General features: G+C 54.1%; 1 protein-coding gene across 3 annotated transcripts in view; it reads right to left on the bottom strand.

The window, feature by feature from the left end:
• The window catches only part of LOC105103741 (serine/threonine-protein phosphatase 2A regulatory subunit B'' subunit beta), a 42,354-nt gene that overhangs the window by 9,078 nt on the left and 18,615 nt on the right, over positions 1–14,661 (bottom strand). For all 3 annotated transcript variants that reach the window (XM_031446056.2, XM_031446058.2, XM_064482655.1), the window contains exons 3-7: positions 4,025–4,128; positions 3,745–3,847; positions 2,912–2,986; positions 1,683–1,769; positions 862–1,018 (exon numbers count right to left, since the gene is read on the bottom strand). In XM_031446056.2, the coding sequence (XP_031301916.1) occupies positions 862–1,018; positions 1,683–1,769; positions 2,912–2,986; positions 3,745–3,847; positions 4,025–4,128 (526 nt within the window). The remainder of the gene's footprint in view (positions 1–861; positions 1,019–1,682; positions 1,770–2,911; positions 2,987–3,744; positions 3,848–4,024; positions 4,129–14,661) is intronic.

Below are 14,661 nucleotides of genomic sequence, written 5' to 3'. Positions count from 1 at the left end.
GAAAATTGGATTTCTTATAATGGAGGTGACAGGTGACGATTTTTTTTTACAAAAAAATTATTTGCGTTGGATTCTTCCCTGCTGCACCTGGACCGTGAAGGGGCTTAAAGTCAACTTTTCAAGCCCTTCTGTGGTGAGAAGGCAGGACAGGTGAGGGGTCAGCCCTACAGGCGGGAAGGGAGCCCTCAGACAAACGAGTCTGCTCAGACAGTCTCGTCACAGTGACTGTGGGGCTGACACAGGGCCCAGCACCTCACCCGCCCTCCCCAGCCTGGGGCCAGGCCACCCTCACAGACACAGGGCCATCCCTCCACGGACGCAGGCCCTGACCCGGGAGCAGGAAGTGGGGTGAGGGTGTGACAGGGAGGGTGGAGACACTGGCCACCTGCAGCAACAGTGCTTGCTCACCTGGGGAACAGGTGTTGTGAGCTCAGAGCTGCACCCACAGACTTGCCCAAACTGGGGCTCACCTAGGAGACCTGGAGGAATCTGACAGGTGGGTGGCGGTCTCCCAACACTCAGGACAGACCAAGGGGCCTCGGGGTGGGAAGAGCCCCGCAAGTGGGGGTGGAGGTGGCAGGCGTGGAGGTGGCAGGCGTGGAGGAGCAGCCGGCACTGCTGAGGCCTCCCTCCCTCCCTCCCGCCACAGGACCTGAGCGGGCCCTCCCCGTGTGCCCTCGTGGGTCCTGACGTGTGTCCCTGCCTCCTGTGTGTCCTGCAGTGAAAGCCACTCCGGGGGGGACAGCATGAGGCGTCAGGCCTCCAGGATCAGGGGCAGCAGCCGTGGCTGGTCTCATGGGAGGGCAGAGCCCACGCCCACCCTGGCCGTGGGTCCCCGCCATCCACAGGCCGCGTCCTCACCGTGGTCGTTGTGCCGGGCCAGGTCCTGCGCATCGATGAGAAGGTCATGGTCCGTGTCCAGCTCCCAGAACTTGCAGTAGATGACGTAGAAGTGCTCGTAAGAGAAATACTCTGTCAGCTGGTTGATGTCCGCCTCCTCTTCCAGGAGCGCCACATTCTGCAGGCACAAACCCGAGAGTTTCCGTGGCAGCCGGGCCTCCTGCAGGTGGGACCCCAGGGTCTCACAGGTGACTGTGGGGGCTCAGAGCTGGTGGAGACCCGCTCAGGGGTTGGGAGCTCAGTACCCAGGGGAGGGGCGCCCCCGGGTCAGGGCCGCCTCACAGCCATGGGGAGCAGCACCGTGAGCAGGTATGCTGACGCAGGCAGGTCAGCACCCCACCTTGTGAACACGCCCATCCACAGAACTGGGTGTGGGCATGGGAGATGCCAGCTCCCAGAGGGCGGGCTGTGCCTCCTGGACAGGTGGAAGGATGGACGCAGGATGAATGGAAGGAAGGGAGGGATGATGGATGGATGGGTGGGTGGGTGGTGGGTGGGGGAGGGAGGATGATGGCGGATGGGGTTTGGGTGGGTGGAAGGAGGGAGGGGTGATGGGTGGGTGGGTGGTGGGTGGGGCAGGGAGGGAGGGATCAGTGGGTGATGGTGGGGGAGGGGAGGGAGAATGACAGTGGATGGGGGTTGGGTGGGTGGAAGGAAGTAGGGATGACGGGTGGGTGGGGGGGAGTTGGGTGGTGCAGGGGGAGTGAGGGACGATGCAAGAGGGGAGGGGCGAGGGGACAGGAGGACGTGAGGAACCCACCTCGCCCTGCTGCCCCGCCCACCTGCAGGAAGGTGCTCCTCCGGAGCTCTGCGCATGTGATCCTCCCCGACCAGGACCTGTTGACCGTGTAGAAGATCCTCTGTATGACCTGAGGGAGGAGGGCTGTTAGCGGAGCCCGGGACCCTGGGGGCTGCACATGGCCCCACCGGGGACCTCGCCTGGGACTGTTGGGCCTCACCAGGAATCAGCGGACCCTAGGCTGCAGGACCCTGCGTGGCCAGCAGAGGGCGCCTGGCCCACACGCATCAGCCAGTCCCACAGGGTCCCGCCTCTGGCCCGGGGTGGCACTCAGTGGGGAGGAGCTGTCCCTCCGGCCACATTCCACACCCTGGGGGGCGCATATGCAGGAGGTGGACAACCCGAGCGGGCAGGGGATGGGGAGGGAGGGGCAGGGGACAGGAGCTCCTGGAAGGCTGGAGTCCTCCTTACACTGGGCTTGGTTTAAAAAACGGCTTCAAAAGCTTCCGCAAACAACTTACTATGGAATGGACAGCACTAATTTAAGACCAGAGAGTGACCCCCTTCCCCCTGCACAGTAAGACCCAGATGGGGGTGTCCCCAGCGACAAAGTCCCCTCCCCTGCCCTCACCCCAGACGGCCCCTCCCTGCCCTGTGCTCTGAGGATCCGGCGTGCTCACGGAGCCCTGGGCACACAGCTGGGTTTAGGTCAGCCCTCACTGTTCTCTGAATAAACCCCAATTCCGATCACCATACTTGGTGACGCCCCCCCCCCCAGGTTGACAGTGGACCGTTGACCGGGATGAGGCGGCCTGGCTCTCCCCCCTGTGTCCGCTCTGCTCTGCAGGACAAATGCAAGCTTCCAGCAGCACGCCCTCGGGCTGCCCGGGCCACTCGGGCTCAGAGTTGGAGGAGGAGCGTGTGGGAGGAGCCGTCCTCCGCAGGTGACCCTGACCAGGACAGGTGCAGGGGGGAGGACTGTGATGTCCTCAAGTCTCTCTCCTGAAGGTAAGGAGACCCCCAGGCTGGGGCCCAGGACACGCTGTTAACCCCCTCCTGCCCAGACCCCAGACAGGGTCTCTGACGCCCCTCACTCGGGCTTGCTGTGCTGCAGTCAGACCGTGGGGCTCCCCCAGGGCGCCCGGCTGCGCGTCCGGATCAGAGACACCCTCACCCCACGCACAAGCCCAGGGAGAGGGTGGCTGGCATCAGCTTCATAGAGAGGAAGCAGGGCCCGCAGAGGCCTCGTGGCCGGGCCTGCTCAATACTCACGGTGGTGATGTAGCGGGAATGGAACTCGGACGCCTCCTTCAGAAACGCCAGGCCAGGGTGCGTGTTCACCACGTCCTGCACACGGGGGACAAGACACGCCTGGGACGTGCTGGCCCGTGGGGACCAGAAGCGTCTCCTGTGAAGCACAGTGGCCCACACAGCCAGCCACGAGCCGCTCACACACGATCACCCCAAACGCTCGAGTCTATGAAATCACGTCAAGGTTACATGGGACATCTGGGCCACGAGCTCGGGACGCACATGGCAGCACCGCTCACGGCCGGGGCAACCTGGCTTGTGTTGTGTGAACACGTGAGCACTGACACCCAAGTCCCCTTCAAACTTCGAGAAAGGGAATTTGAAGTGCCCTCATGCAACAAAGGGCTCCACCAACCCCAGGAGCCCTTAAGTCTCCTCTATCCCACCTGCCTCGGGGGCTTCAGTGACGCCGTGTTTCAGTGGAACACGGGGTGACACGTAACCATGCATCATCTTTAGTTCTCTGCCACGGAACGGACAACGAAGTGCCAAACAAACAGCGCTAAGAGGGGCTGGAGCAGCGCCTGGAGAATAAGCGTCCCGCTGACCGCAACCCGCTTTATGGAGAAAGCCTCACGCACCACAGAGCTCACCCCGCCATCAGACCACACCTCCCAGGCTCAGGGGTGCACCTGTCTGCTCCGTCCTGCCCCCAAACAGGTGTGGAGGGCCGCACAGAGCCAGCTTCGGGGGAGGCGGCGCCCCCAGGACGGAGCAGACCCCAGCCCAGGCGGGGTGCAGACACAAGAGCGGCTGAGAGGGCTACAGGGTGCGGGGCGCTCGTGGGGACATACCTGCAGGAAGGGGACGAAGTCCTCCTGTACAAGGTAGTTGCAGCCGGGATTCATGAGCAGGTGGACAAACTTGGCCGCATCGTCATGACAGTTCTGCAGGACTCTAGTGACAGGACACCCCGCTGTCCTCCCAGGTCTGCCCACAGCCCCCACCCGGACTCAGGGTCAGGTGCCCTATGACGGGGAGAAGGGAGGGCCGGGCGGGCCTGCAGGTCCGTGTCCGCCCCTCCCGTCCCAGCAGCAGGGCATCATGGGGACGCCGTGCCCGCCCCGGACTCACTTTCTCCACATGGCGACGAACTTGTGGACAGACACGGAGCCCGTGCGCTCCCCGCCGGCCCCGCAGAAGAGTGGCCCCTTCCAGTAGAGAGGGCAGCCGCAGGCCTGCAGCAGAGGACACGCAGGTCAGCGCTCCGCACCCTGCGCCACTGGAGCCCCCACACGGCTGTGCAAACCTCAGGCCTCCCCCGGAGAGCCTGTGGCTTCCACGACGGCCAGCGGGCATCACGGGGCAGGAGGACGCTGCGCTTCCAGCTGTCACCCCAGGACAAACGCAGTGTCCCTGCGGACCCTCCATGACTGGAGGCGGCATGCGGCCACCATGACTGAGGCAGCTGACAAGTCCCCAAACCATGGGGGTGAAACAGCTTCTGATGACCCGTAACCGGAGGTCATGAGAGGTCACAGGAGGTGACGGGAGCGTAAACGACACTGCAGGTTAGGACACACTAGGGACGCTGGGACACATCACATCCTGGGGACTGCGGTGACATCAGGGTGATGTTTACTGCTTTTGATGCAGGTACCAACCGGGACAGAGGCTGAAAACCCAGCATCTGAGCTTCCACCTCGAACACAAGGGAAAACGGGGGGGCAGAGAGGAGGAGGCAGAGACACACAGAGAAAGTCACACGACAACCTGTTCCTCAGAAAGAGTTTGAACAACGAATTCCCACTCAGCAAACCCTCTGAGAGTCAGAGACAGAGAATCGAGTTCTCTGGGTCAGCAGCCAGGGCGGGGAGGACAGGACAGGAGATGGACACTCCGGAGCCCAGGCCGGGGGTGTGATGACCGCAGGGACACAGACAAAGCCCTCCCTGCACTGATGCGTCTGGTCAGAACCCACAACGGGAAAGGCGGGGTCTGATGCCGCGGGAGGCTGAGCCATGATTTAACGTTCCCACGGGAGTCTGGACCCCGGGCTCCCCAGTGAGAGTCTGGACGATGGGAACGACATCACACGGACCGCAACCCTCTTCCGGAGAACGGGCGCAGGGACCCCCAGTCCAGGAGGTGTACACCTGGAGCCCGGGGCGGGGCCGGGGCGGCCCTCTCAGGACAGAGACACAGACACCACACAGTGCACGCTGGACACTGAATTCAGCAACGAGAAGGACCAATCCCAACCAGGTGGGCACCAGGCCGGGGACAGGGCAGGAGGGAACAGCGCCTCGTAACGCAGGCGCGCACGACTCAGCTCGTGTCAGCCCACGGGGACGCGGCTCCAGGCCTGGGCAGGTGGAGCTCTACCGTGAACAAAGGGGGAACACAATCCTGGATGGAGGCCCCACGTTGTTAACATGCCTGCTGTTCCCCAAACGACTCGGATTCGAGCAGAAACAGACCCCCTGTTTAAAATGCATAGGTAAACGCGCAGGGCGGTCAGGCCCCCGTGGAGTCCCAGCAGCGAGGCTGTGGACACATGGCCAGGGACCCACGGAGGGACACAGCTTAGGGACCCCACCCCTCCCACTGACTCAGCGCAGTCAGAGCCGCTGCCTCAGTGGGGACGTTGCCTCCAGGCAGCCTGGCTGTCGGGGCAACCGCATAAACCCGTTACAAGTACTGGCACACGAGAGACCACAGCCGCAGGTGTGAACACACGTGGGCAGGGGAACTGGTGACCCCAGAAGGAGAAGGGTGAAGCCCGGCCTGACGCTGCGGCGGCGAAGACGCGGACACCTGAAGGAGGTGCTCTGAGGCACACTCTGAGTGAGTGGTCTGGTTACAGCTACGAACCCACGCCTGAGAGAAAGATGAACAGCGTGTGGCCAGAGCACCTGTTTGGATCCCCACGAGGGGTTTATGCCGGGTTATCGCCATATACTGCCACCCTTGCTGTGTGAATCACGTTGCTTGTGGTCTCCTGTGTCATCGGTGTATGTAAAAGCCCAAGACCAAACCGGAGCATTTATTTAGGGCTTTCTGTTTGCCCTCTGGGATTTTCGTTTCATTTTGTTTTGTTGCCATTTCTCCATTTACTGCCAAGTCAGTTTTATGGTGCTTAAAATTTTTACTGTTGTTAAACAGAGGAAAAGAACAGGAGGGAAAAAACCAAACCTGTTCTTGTCTGAGAGTAGGATGTTCCCAGGGAGAATATAGGGGTTCTACTTGGTTCCTGAAATCACCACAGGCCCGGAGTTCGGCCCGGCTGGTTGGTGCCAAGGCAAAGCGCTTAGAGAGGATCAGTGGCTATTTACAGTTTTACAGCACGGTGCTGAGGAGCGGTGGCCTTTGAAGGGCTCTGCACACGCCTGCAATTTCAGACACTCTGAAAAAGTGGGAAAGATGATGGGATGCCCTGTGGGCAAGCACTTGTGCTACTACAGGAGGGAAAATCTGAAAAGGAAAGGAATGCGCGTTAGGATATGATCCTTCGAACATCCACTCTCCGGCTGAGCCAGCTGTCCCAGCCGCTCTGGCTGCTCTGCCAGTGTATCCACTCCTTCCTACACAGCCAGCCCCAGTTCCTGGCACTGGGGCTCAGGAAGTGGTAGGACTGGCTCCCCCTCCTTAGAGGGATCAATTAGAAAATCCTTGTTAGTTCCTGGGGCACAGGGACCGGGTCTGGTGTTGCCATCTGAGAGCTGACAAGGCACTGCGTTCGGACCAGGAGCCACCCTCGGCACGGGACAATTCCTTCTACACCATTAACCCACAGGGGCCCTAAATGCTAATGGCCAGTAGTCTGGGTTTGATAAAATCAAAGAAACCCCAGCAAAAAGCAAGTAAAGACCCCTCTGAAGCTGGGGGAAGGAGTTATCAGGTCGACAGCAGACTGCAAGGCCCATGAAAGTGCTCGCACGCTACAAGCGAGGGACCTGCAGTAATCAGTGCCGCCCTCTCAGCTGGCAGAGGTTGCTTTCCTAGGCTACCCGACAGGGAAACGCTCACTCCAGACACTCACCGCTTCACCCGGGGGTGCCCCGTGTCCTTCACCACAACCTCACTCAGCTCACGTCTTGGCTTCCTTGACTCTGTGCTGTGTCAGAGACGTGTACTTTACCAGCTGGACATGTGCGGCTGTACTGGCGACAAGCGCAGGTTCAGCCGAGCCCGGCTATTCTACACCAGTCTTCACCAGCACTGGGCCCCCCAGTGATAAAATGCCGCAGCTAAGGAAACGGCCGGCACTGGGCCCCCCCCCAGTGATAAAATGCCACAGCTAAGGAAACGGCCGGCACTGGGCCCCCCAGTGATAAAATGCCGCAGCTAAGGAAACAGCTGCTGATTGGGAAACTTGATCACAGCAGGATGCTGCGTGCTCTCAGAGCCTGTCCCATCCTTGCACATGAAGAGGTGATGGCTTCCAGGAAGGGAGACACCCAGGCGGCTTTCCAGAGAGCACATTTTTGCGTTGGTATGACCAGCTTCCATTAACTTAGGTTCTACGACGTGCTGTTCTATCTCTGGGCCCTTTTCCCCAAGGAGGCTGGAAAGGAACCGGCAATACAGTTCCTGGTGTGACCTTTGGATGTTATGCTTTGTTGGACTTGCTGGCATCTTGGGTATGTAGAAAACAGCGTGTGCGTACTGGAGCACAAGTCGTACCAGGGATGTGTGTCTCAGGAAAAATTACAGTCCTCCGGTGCGTACTGGAGCAAGGCCTAAAAGGACCCGTGTTCCCTGCTGTGTGTTTTCCAATGAGAATAACTCACTCAGTAAGTTTCGCTGCAGCAGTAACTCCGTCTTCGTCTGTCCTCACCAGGGCGCTTCCAAATGATGTGGCCACAGTACTGGGAAGTCTTGACGCTTTTTCTCGACTGGCACTAATGCTGGGGCTTCCTTTCGGCGGCTTCTTGTGTCAGTCCTCTGCCTGTGCAGGGCCCTGTATTTTTAGGGGATACATAGTTCTATCCACCAACGTGCGCACTTTACGTAATTGTGAGTCTGATCCAGGAAAACAATTAAGAAGGCTAGGAGCCCCTCGTATTGTAAAAGGAGAGGAACACTCTGATGAATGTAGAGGCCCAGGGGCTCCTGTAGATCTGAGGCTCCCAATTCCAATTTCCCCACAGGAGCCCCAGGTAGCTTTGACAGTGGGGGACAAACTGATTGACTTTCTAACAGATATGGGTGCAACATACTCTGTGGTAAACACTAAGGTGGCACCGAAGACTCCCCAGTCCATCCCAGTCACAGGAGTTTCTGGAGAAGTACAAAAGCGTTCATTCTGACAACCCCTGGAATGCCAGCTAGGGGACCTCACCATGAAGCACAGCTTCTTGTATATGCCAGAGTGTCCAGTCCCTCTTTGGGGCCGAGATCTCCTTTGTAAATTAAATGCTCAAATAACTTTTTCAGCAGAACAGCTTGACATCAGGGTCCCACTGGAGCACACTTTAAGCCTGCAGATGGCACTCACGGAAAGCCCAGAAAACGACACAGAGCTCTTTCCCCCGAGGTCTATGAAGGCCATAAGCGTGGGCCGACGGCACCCCAGGGAAGGCCAGAAATGCATGGCCAATACATATGCCATTGAAAGGCGATGCTGGGACACCTGAGCTAAAACTGTCCTCTGAGACAAGAGGCCCAAGAGGGAATTCAGCCAATTCTCGAGAAGTTTCTCAAACCAGGACTGATTAAACCTTGCAGGTCCCCGTACAACACCCCTGTCCTCCCAGTCAAAAAGCCAAACCCAGCAGAGCCTCGCTTTGTCCAAGACTTAAGGGCTATGAATGAGGCAGTCCGAGACTTACACGCTGTAGTGCCTAATCCGCTCATTCTGCTCACAGCCGTCCCAGGACAATACAGCTGGTTCTCGGCTTTGGACTTGGAAGGTGCTTTTTTCTGCATTCCCAGTGCAGAAGAATCACAGCAGCTATTTGCGTTTGAGTGGCAGCGCCCAGAAACGCAGGCAGTCCAACAGTATTGGACAGTCCTGCCTCAGGAATTTAAGAATGCTCCTGGCCTTGTTTGGGGAAATGTCAGCTACCAGCCAGTGTTCTCAGAAAAGGCCAAGGAGAGGCCCGAAGAGTGGGGTTTCCCTCTTGATCACAGCTCACCTGGCTGGAAATGTAGTGCACGAGGAACTGTCTTAGGCCCTGAGGCACCTTGGACGCTACGCTGCAGCACACACATAACAGTACCCACTACGGGAGAGACGCCGCCTTACAATGGGTTCAAAAGTATATAATGGGGCCTGACCTGCAAAAGACCATCGAGCGAGTCACTGAGAACTGTGTGATTTGTGCTAAAATAACCCAGAGTCCACCGTCAGGCCTCCCCAGATGGGGACCCAACACAGAGGAACCTGCCCCACTGAGGACTGGCACATAGACTCGACTCCACTGTCTCGAGCCGCAGGAAATGTCAGATACCTCCCAGTGTTTGTGGACACTTTCTCAGGATGGGCGGAGGCACAGCCCACTCGGACAGAAAAAGCCTTCAAAGTGGTTCAAGCCTCCTTAGGGCAGTCACCCCCGATGTGGACTGCCTGGTACTCTGCAAAGTGACAACGGGCCTGCTTGTGTCTGCAGCAAACCCCACAAAGCTCTAAGGGGTTTATCAGGTTAAAGTTACAAATGAAGAGAAAGAGAAAAAAAAAAAAAAGAGAGAGAGAGATTATCCTGCAGACTAAAGACACCCAGGAGTGCTCCCTGTCCAAGGCTGAGCAACTCCATTCCGTAATCACCCCCTCGTCGCCCCTTTTCAGCAGGAGGTAGCCAGAGCGGTGGCCGCCCCTTTTGCCACAAGGCTGTGAATGGACACTGACAGGGGGGCACTGAAACAGAAAAGAACAAATCTGACTCCGTACTACATCTGCTCCTTTGGCTTGAACCCTGGGCCCTGTTTCCTAGGCTGAGTCTTGCCAGCTCTGCACTCACGTGACGATAACAAGTTGCAGAACAGAGGAAAACATTTGTTTTGTTGGAGGTTTTGCAGGAGCACCATGACCTGGCCCACATGGACGGCTGCAGGAACAAAGAACTCCCATACCAAGAAGTTTGCAACAACCACCATACTCCCTTCCCTGCTTTTTTGTATAAAAGGAGCCTGTGTTCTGACTGGAGCAGCATGGTTCTCCGAGACATGAGTCTGCCATCCTCGGTCTGCAGCTTTCCAAATAAAGTCGGTATTCCTTGCCCCAACACCTTGTCTTCCGATTTGGTGGCCTGTCGTGCAGCGAGCAGAACAAGTCTGGACTCGGTTACACTCACCCACCTGCAGGGCTGAAGTTCCACCGCCAGTACCAAGTGCTGACACATAACAGCGCGACCAGCAGCTTGCATGCCCCTGGCTGGAAGTGTGGGCCAGACAGCCACTTTGCAAAACGGCTTTACAGTCTCTATAAAATTAAACACACGGTCACCAGGTGGCCCAGCAATTCAACCCTGAGGCCCTTATAACCGAGAAATGCACACATGCACACAAATCTGGCCTACAGACACACCCAGCACCTTCACTCAGGAGACAGGACCGTAACAAGCAGTCCTCCACCAGGAAACAGGAAACCAGCCGGCCAGTTGCCCAGGACACGGCTGAGCAGCAAATGGCACGGACGAGTATCACAACCACGTGCGCAAAAGAAGTCGGAAACCAGAGACCACTCGGAACACGATCTTGTTCACGTGAAATTCTACAAAAGGCAAAACACAAGCACCAGAGGGCCAGGGAGAGAGGGTGAGATGGGGGACCTGGGACCCGCTACGCTCTGCTGCAGTGCTGACTCCGGGACAAACGTCTCCTCCAGCAATAGACTCAAGGAAACAATAAAGGACCAAAAATAACTGCAGGCATGCGCAGTTGGGGCAGGTTACGAACAACACGATACAAAAAGACCAAACCCAGCTGCCACTTCTGAGCAAAAGCAGGTGCCAGGTGTGCTCCCTGCACACAGCACCACCAAGGGGGTGAGCCGCCCCTCCTGCCCGACCCGACACGCCCCCACCCTCACCCCATTTGAGGGTCCTGCTCACCCCCTCCCTCCCCGAGCACCCCCCAAGGGCCCCTGTTTCTTGCTCTCACTCCCCCTGCTGCAGCACAAGTCCCAGCAAAGCCTCCCCTGAACTCCTCGTCTGGCCTCATGCATTTCCACGGAGTAGGGGTCCGAGGACCCAGGTGGGTAAGAAGGGGTGGGATCGAGTACGAGAGTACCCGGGACATTCTGGGGGCAGCGCTCCCCACCCTGTGTGAAGCGGGTGCACATTTGTCGAGTGCGTCACACTGCATGTTTGCAACTAGGGAGTCTGCTCTGTGTCAGTTTTACCCCAGTAAAGCTGACTGAAGGAAAGCATGGATTGTTCAATTCAAGAGCTACAAAAAACAACAGGAGAAAGTGCAAGAAAGTAACGAAGGTAAGAGCCGAGATCTCCTGACGGGGATAAACAAAAACTACTCTAGGAGCTGGCAGATGCTTATCTGAAAAAATCAGTCTAAGCTGCTGTCTAGCATGACTAGTTAAAAGGGAGCAGAAATAAATAACCCTACAAAGAAAAAGGTCACATGTGCACATTTGATAAAGATTTCAAAAAGTCATACAACAAGATAAGGAAAAAGCCCTACAGTAATAAATTTATAGTCATGCAAAAAATTGTTTTAGAAAAAATATAAATGACCAAAATGGACTCCAGAAACTAAAATCCTAAAGAAAGTAATAATGTTGAAGGATAGTAACAGTCCAAGAGGAAAGCATGTGTTTCCACAGAAGTGAGGCAGTTGGTTTGGTGGAGTTAAAGACACAGATAATCCTCTTCGTCAAACTGTCTCAGGGCAAACAATGAGGGGTAAAATGGTAAAGAAGATAACCCATTTAGTCACCCTTGAATCACAAATTGGACAAGAACCAGGAGACAAGCAGGGACTCTGTACTGACCTGCCCGTCGTGAGCGGCCTGTAGACGGAGACGCTACGCTGTGGCCACGATAGGAGGGCCGCCGCTGCTGCAGGTGCAGCCCGAGGACCTCGCACGGCCAACAGTGGACGCAGATGAGGCCGCGACGTGGCGAAACCTTCATCTGAAGGGACCTCTCAGAGATGGTTCACAGCAAAGAAAGCGCAAAGGCGAAGGTGCTGGAAGCGGACCAGGACTGAGAAGGCAGCACGGCCACCAGCTCGCCTCTGGGGCATGAGTTACGCAACACCAGGGAGACAAGCTCTATTCTGACGACCTTAAACTTTTCTACCAAAAACAACCCCCCTAAAAAAAAACCCACTTTATTTATTTTTTAAAGCCTTTTTTTTTTTAAATGGGGGAGGTAATTAGGTTTATTTATTTATTTATTTTAATGGAGGTACTAGGGATTGAACCCAGGACCTCGTGCATGCTAAGACACACTCTACCACTGCGCTATACCCTCCCCACAAAAAACCCACTTTAAACATTAGTGCTTCTAATGTTTTAAATTTTAGTGTACTAAATATTACTCCTACTATGTTCTCCATTTCCCTGAACATTTATAACCAACTGTAAGGAGTTTCTAAGGTTCAAGACAAACTTTTCAAAGGTTACAGAACACTAGTAATTCTTCCCACGGTTCTACCCAACAGTGCAAAGTGAGGGTCACCTGTGCCGACATGGACTCATCTCCGAGGTGTACTGATAAAATACCTGGGTGTAGATTAGTGTGCTGTGTTCTACATCTAAGAAAGAGAAGAAACTAAATGTGTGCACATACACATACTCATGTGTATTTGGTCATATTAGAAAGTAAAACAACGATAAAAGGTTAACCAAAGCTACGGAAACGGTTACTTACAGGGAGGAGGAGGAGAACACGGTTGAACAGACAGAGGCAGAATCTGGACTCAGCTGAATATATCTGGTTTTCTAGGTTTAACGTAAGAATTATGTAATAAAAAAATACTCACAAACTTTAAAAAATACTTCAAAAAGATAATTCCTAATAGAAGGGAACATTTCCCAATTCGTCTTCATAGAGCAGTAATGCCCTAAAGCCAAAGTCAGACAAAGGAATCACGGGAGTGCCACCGTCATCTCTTATGAACACAGATGCAAAAACCAACAAAATAGCAAACAGATTCAGGCAACACATGAAAAGGATTATACACCGTGACCAAGTGGGATTTGTTCCAGGAACGCGAGGCTGGTTTAACACTGGATAAATCAGCTCATGAAATACACCATACCGAGAGAATGAAAAAACAAAAACCACAGGATCATTTCAACAGATGCAGAAAAAGCACCTGACTAAACCAATAGCCATTCTGTATAAAAACCTGGAATGGAAAGGAGCATCTTCAACCAATAAAGAAAGGATACGTATGGAAACCTCAGAACCAACATCACACTTAGTGGTCAAAGACGAGGTGCTTTTCCTATAAGATCAGGAACAAGACAAGACCCTCCACTCTTACCACTTCTGTCCAACACTGTACTCGAGGCTCTACCCAGAGCAATTAGGCAAGACAAAGAAATAAGAGGCATCCACACTGGGAAGGAAGAGGTAAAACTACTTCTACTCACAGGTGACATGATCGTGTATACACAAAGGCCCCTGAATACACTAAAATAAAAACTGTTCGGATGAATGAATGAGCTCAGAAGGATTGCAGGATACAAGATCAGTACACAGAAATCAATTGTATTTTATACGCTTGCAATGAACAATCCAAAGATAAAATTCAGGAAATAATTCCATCTATAAAAGCACCAAAAAGAATAAAATAGTTTGGAACACATTTAACAAAAGAAGTGCAAAATTTGCACTTGAAAATTACAAGACACTTTTGAAAGAAATTAAAGATCTAAGTAAATGGAAAAACATCCCTGGCGTATGGATCAGAAGACTTACTATTAAGATGGCAAATATTCCCCAGACTGATCTACAGATTCAAGGCAATGCTATCAGAATGTCAGCTGCCTTCTTTGTAAAAATCAAAAACCTGACAAGCTGACCCTAAAATTCACATGGAATTGCAAGAGACCCCGTACAAACTTGGAAAAGAACAACGTCAGAGGACTCACACTTCCCTGTTTCAGAGTGTTCAGAAGCCTGCTTACCACGAAGCAACAGTAATCAAAACACTGTGTGCTGGCATAAGGACAGAAACACGGATCGGGGGCCTGACTTAGAGTCCACGAGGACTCCCTCACATTTAGTCTGCTGATTTTCAAGAAGGAAGGGCATCCAGACCGCTCGATGGGGAAAGAACATGCTCTTCAAAAATGACGCTGGGACAGCTGGAATCCCATACACAAAAGAAGGGAATCGAACCCCTCTGTCACTATACACAACAATTAACTCCAAATAGATCAAAAGATTACTAAGATGTAAGAGTTGAAAACTATAAAATCTTTAGGGAAAAAAACAAGAGTAAATCTTCACGACCTAGAATTAGGGAATGATTGCTTGCGTATGACACCAAAACACAGGCAACAAACAAAGAGACAGATAAAACAGTTTCAATAAAATTAAAAACATTTAAACTCCGTATGAGACATACAATTTGCAAATATTTCCTCCCATGTGGTAGGTTGCCTTTTCATTTTCACTCTGTCGATGGCTTCCTTTGCTGTTGCAGAAGCCACTTGGATGTAGTCCCACTTATTTTTGCTTCTGTTGCCTTTGCTTTTGATGTCAAATCCAAAAAATTATCAACAAGACTGAAACTAATGTAATGTCTTTTGTCAATTATATATTTAAAAAATTAATAAACTTTTTTTTGCATCAAAG

Source organism: Camelus dromedarius, chromosome X (genome assembly GCF_036321535.1).
Source record: "Camelus dromedarius isolate mCamDro1 chromosome X, mCamDro1.pat, whole genome shotgun sequence".
Taxonomy (NCBI): Eukaryota; Metazoa; Chordata; class Mammalia; order Artiodactyla; family Camelidae; genus Camelus; species Camelus dromedarius.
The sequence above is the reverse complement of the archived record's forward strand: the minus strand, read 5'-3'. Positions and strand labels throughout refer to the sequence as shown.